The sequence below is a fragment of the Pyrus communis genome, chromosome 15, assembly GCF_041283825.1.
Source record: "Pyrus communis isolate YQ-2024b chromosome 15, ASM4128382v1, whole genome shotgun sequence".
Classification (NCBI taxonomy): Eukaryota; Viridiplantae; Streptophyta; class Magnoliopsida; order Rosales; family Rosaceae; genus Pyrus; species Pyrus communis.
The window spans coordinates 5,682,195-5,704,498 of NC_142579.1; the positions used below are offsets into that span (position 1 = coordinate 5,682,195).

Below are 22,304 nucleotides of genomic sequence, written 5' to 3' on the forward strand. Positions count from 1 at the left end.
ATAATTTTTATTTTTTGTACAGGAGCCTGTGTGGTTCAAGGCGGTTTAAGATGATGATACCACAATTCCATTGAAAACGTAAATATCGACAAGCAAGTTTTAGGAAAAACTGGCATTTGACTTGCGGATTCTAGGGACAATGTTTAATCCCAATGGTTTATTTGCGCATGATGGTAAAAATCAAAGGAACTCTTTTTTTTTCCACAAACGATAACTTTAGCGAGTTAAATAGTTAGCTGTTACTTATTAGAGGAGAGGGGAATCAATGAGGATTGAACCTGCACCATGGTGCATAGACGTGATTGTTTTCCGTCATTGCGGTAAAACGTCATCTGGAAAGAGAAATTCATTTATTCAAAAGGTTTATGTCATCGACCAATCTTAGCTAGTTAATATTTTTTTTTTTTTTTTGAGCAATCTATCTTATCTACACTAAGGGGAGGGGGTAGACATAGTTTCACAATGTGCTAGCAATAATGTGGTTCAAATTCGCCTTTAGCAAAAATCAAACATAAGACCTATCACTTACAAGTCAAGAGAAATATCATTAAACCGTAATACTAAGTAACAATATTCTTTTTATTTCCTCACTTACAATATTATAGAACATAAACTTATCAAACAATTCGACCAAATTGAGTAGTACTACACTAAGGGGAGGGGGTAGACATAGTTTCACAATGTGCTAGCAATAATGTGGTTCAAATTCGCCTTTAGCAAAAATCAAACATAAGACCTATCACTTACAAGTCAAGAGAAATATCATTAAACCGTAATACTAAGTAACAATATTCTTTTTATTTCCTCACTTACAATATTATAGAACATAAACTTATCAAACAATTCGACCAAATTGAGTAGTATATATGTGCTGATTGCAGGCCTGCTGACTTAGGAATGTTGACGTATTAAGTTCGTTCCGTATGTAACCTGACAAATGTTCGAGCTTCCAAATGGGTCATTCCCTTTGGGTATGTTATTTAAGGAACGGGTCAAGAAAAATAGTGTTGAATGTTAGCTGGGCTTTTGTCAACAATCCTATATATGTCAGGTTTGCATTCTTTTATTTTTTATTTTTTGTAACTGTTGTTGAAGCATATGATTAATGGACAAATCGCATGCATTTATCCCAAACTATTTCAATAAGGAGTGATCCCCGTAAATGGGATTCCAACTTGGACCAGACATTTCTATCGTTTTCCTCAAGTTTCTTCTGCAAAAGAAGGATTCGAAATTCCACCCAAATAGTTTCCAAATTCTGTAGAAATTAAACCGATATTTCCATCATAATCTCTAAAATTTTGAAGATATTCCGCCGACGCATCAATATGCAACAGAAACCGCTGAGGTTTGGCCGAAATGTTGTGAAAAAGTCGGTTCAAATAATCAAATATACATTGACACCCCTTCCGATTGTCGATTACATTATTATTATTTTTAGGGGCTTTTAGATCCAGGTCCAAAAACGTAGAGTGTTTTTAGGAGTAAGTTCAGTTATCTAATTACATGTTTTTATTTCTTTTATTGCTCATTTTATATTTTCTAAAAATATTAAAAATCAATTAAAATATTATGCATTTTCCAACTCCAAAAGAATATATTTAATATCTTATAACAAAAAAACTAATATACTAACATAAATTTATCTGCAAAACATTCTACCCTAACTCAAGTAACAAATATATGAATGTATATAATTTATATACGTGAGATATGAAACCTAATTAAAAGGTAGAAAAAACATAACATACTGTTTGGCCCCAAAATATTATTGCTGGGCCGAGCAGCAGGATGTGCTCGGCCCAAGGTGATGGTAAATACTATGGGCTGAATAATAAATCCCGGCCAGCTGGCAGGATCGGCCAAATCCTATCCTAAGTAGTCCAGATGAATAGGAAAGGTCGAGGAAGTCCTAATACGACCAGGATTCTCGACCAGCAAGGAATGGAGTCCCGAAAGGAGGGAAAATTCAGAATCCCGGTGGGAATAGGTTTGTTCGAGTTAGAGGCGAAATGGGACAAGGACTCCCAATCCAAATCAGAATTGGTTTCAAGGAATGGGGCACTATAAATACAAGAAATCATGCAACAGAAAAGGATCTTCAAAATCAGCATACAATTGCCCTGCGCAAAACCTCTCAAACACCTTGAGATTTTTCCTTTTCTTTTCCTGCCGACACACCTTCAGTTTGGATAAACAGCACTGTGGAAGCACCCGACGAGCATCTTCAGTTTGGATAAACAACACTGCTGCCGCAGAATCAGCCGACCAAGAAGCACCTTCAGTTTGGATAAATAGCACTGCGTCGAGGTCGACCGGTTACCTATCTAAGTCTCGGTCGAGAAGGGTTTTCGAACCTTTGTTGGCAGAGGTCACCTTACTAGCCTTCTCGACATAGTCAGGTGTTACGAATTGCATTACTCGGCGTACTGGACGCCGAGCAGTTTTATGATTGGATACTCGCAAGTGAGTTTCAGGGTTCGGCATTCCGACGGCCGAACTACGTTCACCATCAAGACATACATCACGTTTGAGTACCTGTGCCCATATAGTTTGGTCTCGATTCGACGTGCTTATACTCTTACGAATATAATCACAGTGACCGAATCGGGCTCGGACGACTTGTGAACTCCGCAGAATTAGCAGCCTTGTCTTCAGGCTGTAGAACTTAGAGACCGAGAGTGTTCCTTCCTCGGTCGCAATCGCAAGATAGAGAAGTCAACAACGCGCTCAAAGCTACATCAACAAATTTTTACTCCTCGGCCAAGCTCGGCCGACGAGTTGGCACGCCCCGCATTCGACCGAATGACGTAGTTAGCTTATTAGTTACTCGGCCTGCGCGCCACGTAGGTTTTGTAATTTTTAGGGTCAACACATACCTACAAGCAAGACACATTAATCTGTGATAGGTTGATTATAAAAAAAAGAATATGTCATATAGGTAGATAAATATAATTAACTTGTGATATAGGTTGATTATAAAAATTAAAAATAAATCTATAAATGGGGTTTAAAGTAGGAGGAAGAATGAGAAATAACAAAAAGATAAATAAAAAGAAATAAGCAAAGAGATAATTGGGAAGAAATTTGATTTTTATAATAAATCTTATCATTGAACTGATAACTATTGATAATTAAATAATTAAATATATCAAATTGGACTTATTTTAATAAATTGGACTATTCCTACTATTTGCTCAAAAAATTAGACTTATATCAAGTTTCCTCTTTTTTTTAATATCGAAAAAATCAACAACATTTTAATCCTTGTATACACTCATAATCGTTTTCTAGTCATTGGATTGAAAAGTTAAAGTAGAATCAAGGATCATAATCAAGAGAGGATGCACATAGGTAAAACAGGTGTTTAGAAAACACGAGAGAAGGCCGCGTTTGAGAGCGAAAGAATGAGCGTTCGAGAGCGACAGCAGAGAATTGTGAGAAAGAAAAAGTGGAAACAAAAGGAAAAAATGAGAAGAAAAGTCGAGAAGTAGCCGATGCAGAGCGATGATTGACACGAGGATCGAATGGGCAAAACTGGTATTTAACTGTGCAAAGCAGGTAGCAAAATGGCAAACCAAACAAAAATCAAGGGCATTTCCATTCAGACACTATTGCTGAACAGTGTCGGACTCAACCGGCCTTTAGTATATATAATTTCCCTTGAAATCAAGGAAGAGGATGCAAACCTTCTATATAGGAGTTTTAAAATGAAAACCACCATAATTTCAACATTATTGTTTTGCCAATTGAGCACATAACTATAGCCAACCTTGCATTTGGTTGGTAATTTTCACCATGTAACTGTTTTTAAATGTCTATTTCTTTGTTGATTAATTTAGTAATAAGTTGTATATGGGATCCTAGGTTTTTTCCACGAAGAAAAACAATTACCCAAATAAGAGAGAATGCTAAAACTAAATTTATAGGAGTGTTCACAAAAGCAAAAATGCTATTCTTATTATATTTTTATGTCATTAGCATCCATATTTAGACCAATTGTTGTCACTAGCAATCATATTTACGTTTTCAAGCTACTTAGTACTACGGTCTAGTGGTATTTCTTTTCACTTGTAAGTAAAAAGTCTTATATTTGATTCTCTTGCAAGAGCGAATTTAAACCAAAGTATTACAAGCTTTTAGTATAGATAATATCGTTTGTTCAAAAAATATTTACGTTTTCAAGACATGTATTCAAGGGAATTGCCATTCTTTAATTTTTATTTTTATCTTTTGTCACTTACCAGTAAAAATACCTCCATTATATAAAAAGTCGAAAAAGCAGTAACGTCAACCGCCTTAAAGCCCTCAAGAGAAATGTGAAACGTATGGAGCCATTCAGATTTTCCAGCACACCAACTTTTTCAAACAAGAATCCAATTTGGCAACAACTTCTTTGAGAATGAATTGGCCAATCCTACTCTTTTGGTAAAGTGTACCACACACTAGCTATACCATTGTCTAATAGGATACTACTTGCATTCGGTTTGGGGTTCAACTTTCATAGTCGTAACTGTGTCTTAATTTATTGGGAGATTTTGATGCGGTTCTTAGTTATGAATATTATTTGATTGAAATTTTGTTGGTTTTTAATTTTTGATTGAGATCCCTAAAATTAATGTAATAATTTATTTCTATGTACATTACTATATTTTTTAAATTAAAAATTAGAAATTTTAGTTGTTTATATAAATGAGATTTTAAATAAAAAAACCATAATTTGTGGGATTAAAAATATTAAATATAAATATACTATTTTGTGTGTATATATAGAAACATGGGTACATTCATCAAAATTAACCAAAAAAATTATTGTATCAAAACATGGGTACATTCTTCAAAATCACAAAAAAAAAAAAAAAACGAAGATATTAGGCTTAATAACATTAGTAAATTTCTTCAATTAAACTTGACATGGATAAATTTTAAAATCAAAGAAAAAAGAATGTACTCATATAAGTTTAAAAATGGATTAGAAAAATATTGAATAGATTTTATATATTAAAAAAAAAAGGGTACATTTTACATATAACAAATTGGTATATTTAAGAATGAGTACATTTTAAGATTAAAAAGTTTTACATGAATGGGTACATATAATTAGCATGGGTACATTTAGCAAAATAAAAAATACAAATAAAATAAAATATATGGGTACAAATACAAATAAGCTTTAAAAAATATGGGCACAAAAAGAAATTAATATATAGTTATTAAAACTTAATGAATATATTAACATTAAATGAATATATTTAATGAATATAGTCATAAATATAAATATACTAATTGTAACATTTTTAACATTAAATGAATATATTTAGAAATAAAAGATATTTTATTATTGAAATAATTAATGATGTTATTAATACCCGAGGACTTTGATCAAAAATTGAAAAGCAAAATGATTTTAATCAATAGAGTAGCAAAAGGAATGATAAGAACCTAATTTATCCTAATTTATTTCTACATAAAAATCATCTGAATCGAATATTGTTTAGTCATTTAAATGGTAAGTAATATATTAATGATGAATCGTTCATCATTTTGAATGATTTTTTGTAAAGATAATCTTTAAAGGAAGATTAAGATATTAACAGGTTTGAAATATGAAATTTTTATAGTAATGTTATAAATGGGGGAGTGAGTTCATCGAAGGGGGAATGCAAGTATCAAAATGGCTGCGCGATACTATATTCTTCTCCTCTTCTATGACGTCTTCAATGTTTCTGATAGACAACTAAGCGCCGTACGACATTAAAAAACAACTGCTTCTTATTTCTCTAAAATGGATCGCAGCAACAACAGAGATGAAAACGATGATCTTGCTCTATCCCTATTGCCAGAATCGGTACTGCCCCGGAATGGTGCGGAGGACAAAGATGAGAAACAAGACCTTTCAATAAGAGTCTGGATAGAGACCAAGAAGCTATGGCAAATAGTTGGTCCTGCAATCTTCAGCCGTCTCGCTTCTTACACCATGAACGTCATTACCCAAGCCTTCGCCGGCCACCTCGGCGAGGTTGAACTAGCTGCCATTTCTATTGCCAACACTGTGATTGTCGGCTTCATTTTCGGACTTTTGGTACGGAACATTCACTCTCTGTTTCATTGGATTGAATATGTCATCAGACTATTAATCTGAAAACAATTGATAATTAAATTCAAAACCCTAATTTGAGTTTGTGATCTCTGACTGTTTCATAATTTAATTATGTGCCTATTAGTTAGGAATGGCAAGCGCACTAGAAACGCTTTGTGGGCAGGCCTTTGGAGCCAAAAGGTACCACATGCTTGGGATATACTTGCAGCGGTCATGGATCGTGTTGTTTCTATGCTGCTTTGCCCTTTTACCTGTTTACATATTCACCACACCAATACTTAAACTGCTCGGGCAGACCGACGAGGTGGCGGAGCGGTCAGGATTGGTGGCGCTGTGGCTCATACCCCTCCACTTCAGCTTTGCTTTTCAGTTCCCATTGCAGAGGTTTTTGCAATGCCAGCTCCAGAACATGGTTATTGCTTGGGTTTCTTTTGTGGGGTTGTTGATTAATGCATTCACAAGCTGGCTTCTAATCTATGTGTTGGACTTTGGGATTGTCGGTGCCGCCATTGCTTTGGATATTTCTTGGTGGTTTTTGGCTTTAGCGCTCTACGTGTATGCTGCTTGTGGTTGGTGTCCTCAGACTTGGACTGGTTTCTCTATGCAAGCATTTTCTGGGCTTTGGGAATTTATCAAGCTTTCTGCTGCCTCTGGTGTTATGCTCTGGTACTTTTTTTCTTCTTTTTTTCACTTTACGTACATTTTTTCAATTGTAATCTTTTCATAGTTTGGGTTTTTATTGATGCTTTGTAGGCTTTGTTATATATGATTTATATGTGCAGTTTGGAGAACTGGTACTACAGAATATTGATATTGATGACTGGTTACTTGAAGGATACCACTATTGCTGTGGATGCCTTGTCAGTTTGGTATGAGATTCTATTTTGTACATTCCCAACTCTCTTATTAATTTGTTTAAACCAAATTTAATTACTCAAATTTAGCCTTCAAAAATTACTATTTAAGCTAATACGTATGATCTGCTCTAATTATGCAGCATGACTATAAATGGGTGGGAGCTCATGATTCCTCTAGCCTTCTTTGCTGGAACAGGGTACCATTCTTTAAACTCCTCCTATTTTTATTCTTTATTTTTTAAAACAGAAAAATTAAGTTAGAAAATAGTTTTGTGGAATGATTTCGAACCATACATATCAAAATTGATTATAGATACGACTTCTTTAGGAAAATTTCGCAAAAAAACAATAAAAATGTTATTACAAAAATATTCTGAGTTCACAAAAGGTTCAGCTGCCCCTAACCTCTTTCAATACGTACCTTTCACACTTTTACAAAAATCAATTATAAAAATATAAATAAAGAGGATAAAAAATTGGCAATTTTAATTTCTTGAACACTGCATAAAATTAAGTGATACGAAAAATATATAACAGAAACTAAAATGGAAAAAATTTAATAATTGTGGAAATTTAATTTAACAATTAAAATATTTATAATTTCTGAGTGCTACAAAACATTAAAACCACACCCTTAAAATTGTGTTAGAATTATTGTTGTAACATAATATTATATATAATATATCATGTAAAGTTTTGAGTTGAAGAAGCTACCATCTTCATGTTGTGGATAATTAATGACCATCACTTCAATCATAAATGCTTTGAATTACTTGCGTATGCAAGTTGGGAACTCGGGATCCTTGGTGTGTAGCAATTCCAGCGTTAGAGCTTTCCCCCCAGACAATGCATTATTCAATCATACTAATAAACAGTAACTGACCTTAATGAACAGTAAATAGTCCTGACAATATCATTTGCATCTTCACCGTTACACTTCAATAGTCCTGGCAATAGGCAATAAAATATTAATATTTTTTTTATTTATAAAATAATACAAAATAATTTTAATTGTAATATCGGATAAGATTTTTAATTGTTCTCGTTACGCCACGTGTCATTATCCGAAGTATTATTAAATAATACAAAATAATTTTATTTGTAATTTCGGATAAGATTTTTAATCGTTGTCGTTACGGCACTTGTCATAAAATCCGAAAAAACAATTATTAAGGATGAATTTCTGATAAATTTTTTAATCGTACTCATTATGCCACATGTATTTAGAAAACAATTGTCAGGACCATTGTCTGTCCTTTTCAGGGAATAAAAGCATGTAGACCCTTAGGTTGCAGAAAAAAAGTAAACATTTGCATACTTTAACACGTCCTGCCAAAAAGGACAAACAATGCAACCATTAAGCATCGCAAACAATTAAGTGGTTTCAATTTGTCTTGAAAAATCAACGATTACAGAACAGTTCGAGAAATATTAGCAACTTTTGTATTAACTTTGGGTGTGAATAATGTGAATTGTAATGAGAATAATTATCAAAAGATCACAACACTAATTATGTCCTGCCAAAAAGGACAAATAATGCAGCCAACAATTAAGTGTTTCATTTGTCATGAAAAATCAACGTTTACAGCACGAGAAATGTATAATTCCTACTCTAATTCTAAATAAAATTACAAAAAAACTTCTACATGTATTCGATTCTGACTTCTCTCTGTTTCACTTCCTCCTTAATTCAATTTGTTTCATTCTGCTTATGGATTAGCAAATCAACCATAAATGGGTACAAGAGGCTAAATTAAGAATGGATTCTCTTAGCAGAATCCAAACCCTATCACATACTCCTTCAAAAGTTAAGGCCCTGTTTGGTGTCGTATTAAAAAAAATTCATAATTTTTCCTAACATCTCTTAAGTTCCAAAACTTTGTTTGGTATGACATTTAAAATTGTTTTTAAAATTTAATAGTTAAACAAAAGCAAAAATATCTTACAACAACTCCCTATCGATTCCGGAAGTACTATATCAATTAGGCGGACATAAATATTTAAAGAGAAGGTCGAAGGAGAGAGAGATTATATAGAAAGAAGAGAGAGAACGAGAGAGATGATAGAGAAAGAACAGAGAGATTCAAGGGAGGAGAGGAAGAGAGACATATGTGAGAGAAATAGCAAACAGAGGAGAGAGAAATATAAGAGAGATTCGGGGAATGAGGAGAGGAGAGAAAAAGAAAGGAGAGAGGAAGAGAGAAAGGAGAGCAAGAGCAACGAGGAGAAAGAGATTCATCAGATAAGGGAAGAAATGAGAGAAATGAGAGAAAGAGGAGAGAGAAATAGGAAGGAGATATGGAGAGGAGGAAATAGTAAGAACAAGATAGGTTAGAGAGAAAAATCGGGAGAGAAGATGAGAGAGAAAAGTAGTAGGTTTAGAGTTTAAAAACTCTAAAACTCACTTTTTGTATTTTTTTAGAAGTAAGCTGATTTTCAAGTTAGTTTTGAGTTCAATTTTTTGAAAATAGTCCTACAAAACAAGTATTTAAGTTGTAAAATTTAAAAAAGTGTTATCGAACCTAAAAAGTTTGAATTCAAGTAAAATACCAAATATGCCCTAAAGTTTTGGTTGGCTGAATCCTAGGAGATAGAAGTTGAATCCTCTCACCCTTTTTTTGTTTATTCATCTACGAATAATATGTAAGTGACTCAAATCTAAAAAACTAGATAGGGCTAGTTTGGTATTGCTGTGTTGAAAAAAAAAAAAAAACTTTTTTTCTGTGTTATAATAATAAACAACTGTAAAATAAAGTTGTTGAGTGTTTGGTATTTTTTTTTTTTTTTTTTTTTTTTTGTAAAAGTGCCTTAACAAAAAAAATAGTGTTAGAATGATTGTATTTAATGTGATATAATAATTACCAAAGAGAATGATGTAGAGGTAAAGATTGTAATTTTGTAAAATATGCATGGGTATACTTGTCATCAGTGGTGATGCCAGGAATTGGTTTGGGGGGGGGGGGGAGGGTGGGTTTAAATGGGTGCAAGGTTAAAAAGAATGTAGACAAACAAATCATTTTAGATAGTAGACAATAATGATAACGTTCATAATTTATTAATATTAATTACAAACTGCCACACTATGACGAACTTAGTGAAAAAAAAAATGAAATTCTTATACTCTATGACAAATTTAATAATTGGGTACATACACGTGGTTTGGTTGATTGTACATATGTAATGGATGCATAAGTACGTCAAATGTGTTAGTATAAACATATTGATGATGTGCAATTGTTTAAAACTGAGAAACGTATTGAATTGACAAAAAAATACTTAATCTACTAAAGCGTAAACCAATATTTATCTAGCTAGCATACATAGTTCCAATTCCATATCGAAATTATTAGTAAAATTCCAGCCTTGAAATCATTCGAAAATCCCATGAGAAAGAAGAATAGAAGGATGTTAACGCTAAGGCTTCGACGATCACATGACAACGCATGTTGCCTACTATCACACCTTTTATTAGAAATCAAAACGCGTCGTTCTACTATTTTTTTTTTCTTTGCCCAGATCCAAACGACGGCGTTTTGGCCTGGGTTTTGAAAAATAGAAAACAGAAACGCATCAGCGTTGCTGCTGTTGCAGAGCACCAAAAACCAAAGAACCAGACGGGATTGCTCACTTCCCACAAGACCAGAGGGGCGGAACCACCACTCCTGAGCTTGATTTTCGTCGAGGGGAGAGGCGGCCGCCCCTCTTTGCTTCTCTGTAGCTTCGCCGCTACTTGTCATTTGAAAATTTCACTAAATGGACACTGATCACTATGCTTTGAAATATAAAAAAACACTTTTTTTAGAAGCATGGTATACTCTACTTCTACTTTTCTATGTTTTTCTGCTATCAATGATAGCAATTTTTTAAAAAAGCTTTTTATTTTTTATTTTTTTACCAAATACATTTGATGTTCTAAATTTTTTTAGAAACTACTCTTTGTAATGCACCACAATCTCAAACTAACCCATAATTAGAAAAATGAAAAGTCGTCAAATGTAAAGTTAAAACCAATCGGGCATGAAACGTCAAATGATAGCTCATTAATTCTTTTGGGTCTCCTTCACCAAGAGATTCAGCTCATTTATTTTTACTCCCACTTTTATCTTCTCGACCTTTATTGCATGTCTCTCAGTCTTTAATTGTTTTCCTTTTTTTTTTGGATTTGTTGTTGGCATACTAAAAATCTCATTATATACTCTAAACTTTCTATATTTGGAAAGAAAAATACACTTGTGAAGAGTGTAGAATGAGATTTTTGAAATACCAATAACACTTCCCTTTTTTTATATATATATAATTTTTTATATAAAAACGGCATTATTATTGGAGACCCATTCGAGTAGAATGGATGTAAACGGAAGGATTAGGCAAGTTGAACTCCACATATGTTTGGTCGTCAGATTGCTCTTGTAGCCTTATTCTCTTAATCGCACAAAATGATCAGAAAGAACCAAGACCTGAGACTTAGTCATCAACTACAAATTTAGCCTACTTCATACTTGCTTAGAGCGAGTAGAATAGAGTAATTTATATATTAACTTTCTCACAAAATGAAAGCATTCCCAACTATATTCCTCTCTATGCCACTTTCAAATATGTAATGGTTTCTATAGCAGTGTTGTGAAATTCTTTTGATGAAACTCACAGGGTAAGAGTGGCAAATGAGTTGGGAGCTGGAAACTGGAAGGGAGCAAAATTTGCAGCTAAGGTTTCTGTGGCAGAATCCACTATGATTGGTGTCTTTTTCTGCATACTTATCATTGCACTCCACAGCAAAATTGCGTACATATTCACCTCAAGTAGTGATGTACTCGAAGCAGTTGATCAGATGTCTTACCTCTTGGCCATCACAATTCTACTTAATAGTGTTCAGCCTGTTTTGTCAGGTTCGTTTTTTATGTTAATTGTTTGAGTAACATGTATGGACGGTCTTATTGACCATGTCTTATAATATAAGTAAACTCCGACCTCGGTTAGAAAGGTAACCGTACACATATTTGATTCACATATTGAATGCAATCAAGCATATTATTGTAGCAATGAATTTGAATGTTAATTGGTTAGGTCTGATGTAAATTTTTTGATTATATTTCACACTTGGGTTTATAATCGACAGGAGTAGCTGTGGGTTCGGGATGGCAAGCATGGGTGGCATATATAAATCTTTTCTGCTACTACATTGTTGGGCTTCCTCTTGGATTTGTAATGGGATGGATCTTCAACTTGAGTATTGGGGTACGTTATTTTCATTTATTTCCCTCCATATAAAATTTTCTTATCATGTTCTCTCATTATGTGATTTATCACATGATGACACTTGGGACACAAGAAAGTGTAGTCCTTATAGCCAGTGAAGCAATCATGGGTTCTTTGGTTTTTGACACCAAAATCTACTGATGGCACCAATGTCGCAGTTTTGCTTCTTGATTTTCAATTCATCGAATGACTACCAAGGCAAAGAAATCTTTCTCAGTTGTCTGAAAGACCCTTCCATATTAATTATTACAATTTGGTTTTCTTTAAGTAATCTAATTTCCATCAAGCACTGGAAGGAATAATGACAATATCTTGGCCATTTTATTCAAATATAATTGATGTAAAAACAGGGCATTTGGGGTGGAATGATTTTTGGAGGAACTGCACTTCAAACATTGATATTGGCCATCATCACAATACGACGTGATTGGGAAAATGAGGTAATGATTGATTGAACTTAATTGAATATTCGAATTTTATCTCTTCGTTTAATCTCGTTCTCATGCAAAATTGATTGAAAATTGCAGGCTGAAAAAGCCAACCAGCGTGTATTGAAGTGGTCAACCCCTACACCAGACGGGCAATCAGAGGAACAAGTACATTAGCTGCAATTGCATTCACCATTTGTTAGGCTAGATTTTGTTTTTTGAACTCTGAGGCCGAGTTTCAACCATTGAAAAAGAAAACAAAAACAAGAGAGGTGATGTGTTGTAATTGTTTAAAATATCGACATACGTGAAAATATTGATATTGTTGCAGGTCTATTTGGCATTGATATTGTTGTAGGCCAATTTGACTGAAAAATTATAGAGAGATTGAGAGAGGGTGCGGCAAGCATATAGAGAATTGGGTGAATTATGCAATGTGTTTTCTCACTCTCATTGTGCCTTTATTTATAGTAGTACAGAAGCTAAATTTTTTACCCCAATAGGTTACAACTCTAATAGAATAATATATAGGGAATTGTTATTAGCACTCCAAAAATCTCATTCTACACTTCAAACTTTTTATATTAGGAAAGAAAAATACACTTATGAGGACTGTAGAATGAGATTTTTGGAGTGCCAATAACAATTCCCTAATATATAATCTAAGATGTATATTAGAATCCCACGAGGATATCCAAAATAAATACACAATCACATTCCTAAACTATTAGGACTGAAACACACATTTTGAGCGTGTAAATACTCAAGTAAATGATGCATCAGGTCTTCAACGATGAAGTAAGTTCAGTTGATGAAGGCATCCACACAATGAGCGAATGCGAGTCTTAAATTAACGAAAGAATGCATAAAAGGTAAAACTCACAAAACCTCACTATGGTTAACCCCAAGGTGGGATAAAAACCCATAGACCAAGGAGAAACGTGAGAAGTTGCATTAAGTGAAAACTATACATCTTCTGGACACAAGTAGCAAGCTCACAAGGGTATGACCAGCTCAGGATTGGTGTCTCATAAAAACTTACTTAGGTAGCAAAAACCCAGTGGGAATGCTCCTAATTGTAGGGAAAATGAGTACATTAAGATCACGTAAGCATACTTCTAAATACTCCCCCTGAGTTTGACAAAACTTCCAAATAAGAACTATAAGCATTGCATATGAGATAGTTAGGCATACTAATTTCTCGGACAAGCTTCTAGAAGATAGACTTTGGCAGTGACGTCATGTAGAGATTGGCAAGGTTGTCGGGGATCAAATTGCTTGACTTCAATCTCCTAAGCTTTGCTGATGTAATGTAGATGTAATATTCCTTGGCGTTGACTTCGTTGATGTATCACGTCTTGGTCTGTTTGATACTGTGACATAGTCTTCATAGATCGTCATCGGGACTCAACGATAGATGAAAACATCAAGTACTTCAGATACGCTCAACAATAGCTCTTAACCATGGCTGACATGTGGCGTAGTGAAGTAAGGTGAGTCTTTGAACTATTCAAAGATTTCGCAACTAAGGTCATATTGTGGATCTCGAAGACATTGCAGTATTTGTAACGGTAAAGACATAATCATTTGGGGATTGTGCCTTGTGCGAGTTTGATAAGTAACCAGTGTTAGCATAACAAACATGGCAAGCATGATTCCAAGGATCAGAGGGTTGGATCTGCTCGAGATGCAAAGGGATAAGCCTAATTCCATAATACCTTTAGGGAAGCAGACATACATCTTTTATACCAATTCAATGGTTGCGTGTGGGCGCAGTGCTACATCTTTACCAATCAAGGTTCTAAAAGATGTTAGGCGCTTGTCGAGCGGCAAGTTGGGGCCTAGGTCTTAGGCGGCTAGGAGGGGTCTAGGCAGGCGCCTAGGCGAACTAGGCGGATTTAACTAAATCCATTATATTTCATGTAAATAAGTGTATGTTAATACTTAAAATATATATAATTTCATCATAAACTACAAAATAGAATGACACATATATTATGAAGTATTGGAATATAATGAAAACATGGGAAACAAGCATATAATGTCTGCTCATTTAAGTATTCGACAAGTCTCTTACAGTTTATTGAAAAAAATAAAAAGCAAAATGAAAGTTATTTATTTTCTGCCTAAGCGAGTCACAATCTAGACTGGTTTAGGCGGGCTAGGCAGGTACTTAAGCGGTCTAGGCGCCTCAGTAGGTCTATGCACCCTTTCTTAATTTTCAAACGCCTAGGCATTAATTGGGGCTGTGGCCAGCCACCTAGCACCTAGGCGGGGACTAGGCGGTGCTAGGCGGGGATTTTTAGAACAGTGATACCAATAGATCAATAGCGAATGAGATGGCCTGTCTAATGCAATGAGCTAAGTACAACAAAAGCGCAAAGTTGAACTCAGATATGGAATTTCAGATTCCATAACCTCTTCAAGGGTTTCATTTGCATATAACGTATGGAAGATCATAGGTATACTCAAAGGTAACACCTACTAAATGTAGTTCAACTGGTAGAACAAAATGTCGTCTGAACAATGCTTGAACGTCAAGTCAAGGCATAAACACGTTTTCTCAAGGTCCATCATCTTAAACTTCGTCTTCAGGTACGAGGCAGTTTTCTTAAGCTCTTCTAGAGTCTTAGTGACATTCATGTCATCAACGCAAACTCTAGCAATTTGGAATAAAACTTTTTAATTTAACACGAAAAGGCATAATTCCATATCCCTAACTAATCAAATAATCACTTAGACTGGTATACCATATATGCTGGATTTTTTCAATTCGTAGAGTGAATGCCTCAAACGAATTTAGAGAGTGTTCCATGGTTTGGAACTATTTGAACCAGTCCATGTAATTCTTTGGGAACTTACATTTAAACCTCCATATTAATATCTTCATGAAGATAAACTAACCACATTCATAATGCTGCTGTAAATCACAGGGCGTTTGAGAAAAGCCTTACGTCGTAAGACGTGCATTACATCACACTATTTCATTCATCTCATTATGCTTCCTTTCCCACTTGTAACACAACAGTGTTACCTTGGGTAGTGTAGGAATGACAGGTCCAAACACACTTTGGTAAGGAATTTAACTTGGATTGTGATTTTGGTTGTCCAATCAGTTCTACGATTTCACTAACCAACATAATACGGTTCAATATTGTTGCTTTTCATTTATGTTGAAAACTACCAAATAAGTAAAAATATCATCAATGATAATCTCGTTCCAATTCCATATCTCATCCAAACTACTATACTGGACCAAGACTTCAAATCTCGAGAATAATTTGGATTAATCTCATAAGATGGAAATGATTGAGATAGCGATCAAGTATGGATTCATTTTGTGCAGTGTTCTTCCTCTTCTAGGTCGGGCCTCGAATATGGTGAAACCTTTAGCTCGGTTGTCAATCACTCTACTTCGTTTAATTTTGGCCTTATCAGTTCAATTTCAATGACATGTCTGCCAGTTGGATGTTCAGAATGCATTTCTTCATGGATTTTTATTTGAGGATGTTTATATGTAACAACCCTGTGTTTTTGTTGATCCTCAATTTTCTCACCATGTTTGCAAACTCCGCCGCTCTCTTTGTGGCCTTAAGCAGGCACCTAGAACATGGTTTCAATGTTTTTCTGCTCATTTGGAGGACCTGAGGTTTCATCAGTTTCATGCAGTTACATCTCTATTTGATGGAAACGCTAGTCAAATGTGGGATTATTAGTTGTAACCGAAAAGTTGCAAAATGGGTATTAGGACAGTCTAAGGGTTTTGCTCCAAGTCAAAATGAATCTTGGTGTTGGAAATAGGAGGTACAAGAAAAGATTAAGGCTAAGAAGGAATGTCGTAGAGCATTTACAAGGATAAAACTAATGAATACTATAAGATGTATAAGATAACGAAGAAGAAAGCAAAGAATGATGTGAAAGAAGTGAAAGAAATGAAGCTAGTGGCTTTTGACGACATGTATAAGTGATTAGATAGCAAAGAATGAGAGTTGGATATCTCAAATTAGCTAGAGCAAATGAAAGGAGGATGAGAGACTTAAACCAAGTGCGGTGTATCAAAGATGTGAATGAAAATGTTCTAACTGCGGAGAACGTGGTTCAAGATAGATGGAGACTTATTTTCATAATCTATTCAATGAAGGACACAACATGAGTACTTATTTGGGTGAGTTGAGTTACTCGGAAGAGTGTAGAAAGTTACTCATTTTATTGTTGAATTGGGAAAGAAGAAGTGGTTGTAACTTTGAAAAAGATGAAGCAAAGAGAAGTAATGGGTCTCGACGATATACTGATTGAAGTGTGGAAGGTCTCGGGAGAGACAAGCATCGCATGCCTTACAAACGTTTTCAATAAGAATTTGAAAATGAAGAAGATACCAAATGAGTGGCAAGAAAGCACTTTGGTGCCTATCTACAATAGTCAGGGCAACATACAAAATTGCATGAACTATATGAGTATTAAGTTGATGAGCTATATAATGAAGCTCTGGAGAAAGTAATTGAGCATTGAATGAGGCAAGAGACACAGATCTTAAAGAATCAATTCATGTTCATGCTAGGGCGCTCAACAATGGAGAAAATCTATCTCTCATGAAGATTGGTGGAACAATATAGAGATTTGAAAAAAGATTTGCATATGGTCTTTATAGATTTGAAATAAAAAAATGTACGATAGTGGTCCTAAAAGAAATTCTTTGGAAGAATCTAGAGGAGAAAGGAGTACAAGTATTATATATCCAAGCATTAAGGTATATATATGATGGAGTAAAGCTGCATCAAGAACTTATGAAGGGCAGACTGAAAGCTTTCCCATAATCATAGGGTTATACTAAGACTCAACTTTAAGTCATTACCTTTTTGCATTGGTAATGGACGAGTTAATAGGACATATTCAAGATGATATCCCTTGGTGGCTTTTCACATATGATATGGTGCTAAAAGATGCAACACGTGAGGGAGTAAATGCGAAGCTTAATCTTTGGCGGGAAGTGTTGGAAGCTAAAGGTATTCGCCTAAGTAGGTCAAAGATGAACTTTCACTTGGATCTATCTTGCAAAATAACAAAATTAGATGGAGATCTCAATTATAGAATACAAGCTGGATGGATAAAGTGGAAGAGTGCATCGGGTGTATTGTGCAATTGTCGTATACCACTAAAGCTCAAGGATGAATTCTATATGATAGCAATCAAGCCATCGATGCTTTTTGCATGGAATGTTACATGATAAAAAAGCAAAACATGAAAAAAAATGAGTGCAACAAAGATATGAATGCTTCGCTGGATGTGTGGGCACATGAGAAATGATAGAATTAAGAATGAGCATATCCGAGGTAAAGTAGAAGTTGAAGATAAGATGAGAGAAAATTGTTTAAGTTGGTTTGGACATATGAATCGAAGATTTATAGATGCTCTAGTTAAAAGAGACCTAAGAAGACTTGGAGAAAGATTATAAGAAAAGATATGGAGTACTTGGAACTAACATAAAACTTTAGCGTAAAACCAAGCGCAATAGCATTCTAGGATTCATGTAGCGGACCTCACTTAGTGGTATAAGGCTTGATTGTTGTATTACTATTTTCATACACGATTTGGGCACTTGTTTCTCAATGAATGATCTTTGCCATATTCATTATTTTTAGGACTTTCTAAAACCTCTGGTGGGCTGTCTCTTTGCCAACATAAATATATTTTGTTCACCTACTTCAACGCACCAAAATGAATGGTGCCTAATTAGTTTTTATGCCTGCTATTAGTGGGAAAAGCTCAGTCTTTAGGATGGTAATCCTTTGCCGGATCCAAGTGAATATCATAACGTTGGTGCTCTTTAATATCTTATTCTCACATGCCCGAATATCACTTTTGTTGTTAATCAAGTTTGCCAATTCGTTCACCTACCAACCACTAATTGTTGGCTTCCGTCAAATGCATTCTTTGTTATATTATGGGAACTACTCACCATGACATACAATGCAAGCCTAGACTTTCTTCATCTCACTGCATATTTCGACGTCGATTATGTTGGGGATCTTGATGATCGTCTTTGTACAGGTGGATATTGTTTGTATCTTAGTTCTAATCTTGTTTCTTGGAGTGCAAAGAGGCAAAATTGTGCATCTCGGTCTAGTACTAAGGTCGAGTATTGAAAACTTGCTATGAAAGCTGCCACTGTATCATTGTTTCGAATGTTGTTTCATGATCTTCACCGCTCCACACTCTTCTACGATAGTATTAGTGCCATTTCATTAGCTTTAAATCCGGTGTTTCATGCCCGAACTCATCTTGTTGAGGTGGATTATCACTATGTTCATGAGAAAGTAGTTTGAAAAGAAGTTGTTGTTAACTATGTCCCTATCCATGATTAGATCTCAGATATTTTCACTATGGGACTTTCCATCAATCGCTTTGGTTTTCTGGTCTCCAAGCTTCTTGTTCTAGCTCTTCTCGTCAGTTTGCGGGGGTGTGATATACAATAATTATGGATTTCTTGATTTGTAGAGATCTTTTGTTTTCTCTGATTGATTCTCAAATCATTTAGATTAGCCTTTCTTTTATGTAATTTTGATTTCTTTTATGTATTTTTGTAATAAATATTAAATGAGAATTAAACCACCAAACCTATAGAAGGATTCAACAAACCTTCTATGTTCTTCTCTACTACTTAGTCTTTTACTGCGAACAACCAATGTCAACATTTTATTGTTCCTAACATAATTAGCAACACACAGAAACATAAAGAAAAGAAAACAATTGAAAAACTGTTCTAAAAATCCCCGCCTAGCATTGCTTAGGCCTTGCCTAGGCGCTAGGCGGCTGGGCACTGCCTTGATAAGTCATTAGGTGCTCGAAAATTAAGAAAGTGTGCCTAGACCCTCTTAAGCATCTTCTTAGCCCACACCCACCTAGGCGCATGTCTAAACCCGCCTATGGTGCGACTCACTTAGACAAAAAATTGATCATTTTCATTTTGTATTTTATATTTTTAATAAAATGTAAGAGACTTGTTGAATACTTGGATGAACATTCATTATATGCTTGTTTCCTATGTTTTTAACATGTTATAATACTTTATAATATTTATGTTATTTTATTTTGCAATTTATATATATAGTTATGTGTTTTTTTTTTAAGTATGAATAGGCACTTATTTATACAATATATAATAAATTTACTTAAATTTGCCTAGTCCGTCTAAGTCCTTGCCTAGCCGCCTAGGCGTTAAGTCTGTCGCCGAACTAGCGCTTAGTGCCTTTTAGAATCTTACCCTAAATTATAAGTTAAAAAGAGATAGTTATTTAAAAATAAGTTTATCTGAAGATCCTTAACGAAAGGGACTGTATATATTCCTCCAAAATTAATAACCAAATTCCTTGCAAAAGCTTAACCCAACACATAAACCATTGCCGCCCTGTGGTTTTTGACCTCCGAACACATCACTACAAACATATTAAGATAAGAACAGAATCAACATCAGTTTTATCTTATTGTCATTTCGTCAAAGATGTCATAGAAAGCACCCATCAACATCTAATATATAAACTACTAAAAAAAAAAATGCAAAAGCCACCAAGAGAAAAATCAAACTTTCAATTTTTGTTACAAAAAAAAAAATAATAATAATAATAAAATAAAATTACCTAGCTAGAATTTCATTTTCTTTTTTTTACAAGTTTCTATCCGAAGAAAAACAAATTCATCCAATTTTTTGTTCGACAACAACAAAGCCACACCGTTGCTATTGTTGTCCCAAAAATAAAAAATTATTTTAACCATTCTCTTTGGCATGTCAAAATACATTCACACTGTTACATACACATTGTTAGAACTGTGACACCTAATATTGGAGTGTCAAGGAAACAACTTTAGCTGTTCACACTTCACACCAATGAACAATGTTTGAGAGATCAAAGAAAAAATATAAATCACTTTTTTTTTTTTATTACAAAACTTAAATCTTTTGTTAATTTATCTAGAAACATTTACAGCTAGAGTGCTTGTAGTTGATGATGCATGATGGTATGAGAGATTATAAGTTGTTGATGCACGTGAATACTACAATGTATCAATTGCTTTAATCGCTCATGCGCATTGTTATGTATAAAATTAGGGGCGTCCCACTATACAAAAACCCAACCCGACACGATGATCAACTGTTCAAACGGCTATTGGTGTCGGTCCGAAGCCCAACCACCCACCACCAGATGGTAACAGCAACAACTGTCCAGGTTCAAGAAATGGGTTCCAACATTGAGTCGACTCGGCCAACTCGTTCTTTCCTGGAAAAACCACCAGCCTCTCCTCTCGCTGCTCCTTCATCTCCACAAGCCTAGCCTTGGTGTCTCTCACTAAATCCCATAACCCATCATTCCTCTTCCTGTTCACAAACAACAGCATTAACTTCCCCTTGCAACCCTCCATCCTCTCAAACGCGTCAATTAACCGAGTCAACTCAGCCGAACCCAAACCGTCGACTGAGTCGATTCTGTCTCCAACTTCCTTGACTCGGACAACAATTTCACGTTGAACCGACCTGTAATCTTCGCCCGTGGCTCTCACCACTTCGTACACCAAATTGTTCTTCTGAAGTTCTAATGAATCAGGGGCGTCACAAATTCGCACCACAAATTCCACAAGCACTTCAATCTCCATTGCCAAATCTGAGTCCAAAAGAGCAAGTGCCTTCTCTTCCTTGTCTCTTTTGTTACCTTCGTTTTTCGACGAATTGAGATAATATCCAATTGCTCTAGACACCATCAGATTCTGCTCGACCACACCGGCGTACCATCTGACCCAAGACGAATATTCCAACATACAAAAATCGGAATTGTCACAAAACATGGAGAGGTTCAAGAAATTGTATCCCCCAAAACAAGGGTAGTACGCAAGCTGGTCTTTGAGAATAAAAGACCCTTTTGATATAATGTTGTGAATCGTGAGGAGGCATTTTAGGGCAACAAAAGCGCTCCGAGTGACGTGGAGCCGGTCCATGAGAGCATCAATGCATGCGCATGCAGTGAGGCGAGAGGAAAGCCCTAGGGCGAGCACGGAGGCGATTCGTGTCTCCGAAGGCGGCCTTGACGGGTCGTGTGTGGTGGCGCGGAGGACAGCGAGGTGTACGGAGGAGACTCGACGGTTGATGGTCAGAGTCGCTTTGAGGATTGAGGCTCTGTCTTTCAGAATGCCGATGAATTTGAATCGAGCCATTGCGAATGAAGGAAGAATGGGAAAGGTTGAGGAAGATGGAGGTGGGAGCGCGGAGGAAGATATAAATTGACAGTTAGACGCGGTTTTACTATTTCATGGTGTCCGTATGTGTGCGCAAACTGTACATGGCTCTTACCGTTTCAGAATAGAGCTTTCGATGTTTTTTAAGTGTATTCTTGCACTTATGTGCAAGTTGGAGCGCGAATTTCGCTTTACCAAATGGTGCATTATACAAAACTACTTCAATTATAGATTGAATTACAATCTTATACCTTATATTTAAAAATTATAATGTCATATCTTATCTTTCGAATTTGTTGTAATGTTAGACATTCGTTAATGTTTTTGTCAATTTTTCTATTAAATGCTGACGTGGCTTAAAACATGATCCACTATTTAGCCCAATTAGATTAAAAAATTAATTAAAAATCAAAAATTAAAAAAACTTTAAAATATATTTAT

The 22,304-nt window shown here is 35.1% G+C and overlaps 2 protein-coding genes across 2 annotated transcripts; one reads left to right on the top strand and one right to left on the bottom strand.

Moving 5' to 3' along the window:
- The first annotated feature begins 5,617 nt into the window (after positions 1–5,617).
- On the top strand, positions 5,618–13,089 carry LOC137726773 (protein DETOXIFICATION 27). The gene is made up of 8 exons (XM_068465764.2): positions 5,618–6,082; positions 6,225–6,766; positions 6,883–6,969; positions 7,098–7,154; positions 11,605–11,843; positions 12,074–12,192; positions 12,564–12,653; positions 12,741–13,089. The coding sequence occupies exons 1-8, from the start codon at positions 5,786–5,788 to the stop codon at positions 12,816–12,818; spliced, it is 1,509 nt and encodes a 502-aa protein (XP_068321865.2). The 5' UTR covers positions 5,618–5,785; the 3' UTR covers positions 12,819–13,089.
- Positions 13,090–20,649: 7,560 nt separating this feature from the next.
- Positions 20,650–22,022, bottom strand: LOC137718297 (putative clathrin assembly protein At4g40080). The gene has a single exon (XM_068457819.2). It carries the CDS (start codon positions 21,840–21,842, stop codon positions 20,793–20,795), a length of 1,050 nt encoding a protein of 349 aa, XP_068313920.2. The 5' UTR covers positions 21,843–22,022; the 3' UTR covers positions 20,650–20,792.
- Positions 22,023–22,304: the final 282 nt, after the last annotated feature.

Coding starts and splice junctions, on each gene's coding strand:
- LOC137726773 (XM_068465764.2), top strand. CDS start 5,786: ATGGATCGCAGCAACAACAGAGATGAAAACGATGATCTTGCTCTATCC. Junction 6,970..7,097: donor GTGGATGCCTTGTCAGTTTG/GTATGAGATTCT, acceptor CTAATTATGCAG/CATGACTATAAATGGGTGGG. Junction 12,193..12,563: donor TCTTCAACTTGAGTATTGGG/GTACGTTATTTT, acceptor ATGTAAAAACAG/GGCATTTGGGGTGGAATGAT.
- LOC137718297 (XM_068457819.2), bottom strand. CDS start 21,842: ATGGCTCGATTCAAATTCATCGGCATTCTGAAAGACAGAGCCTCAATC.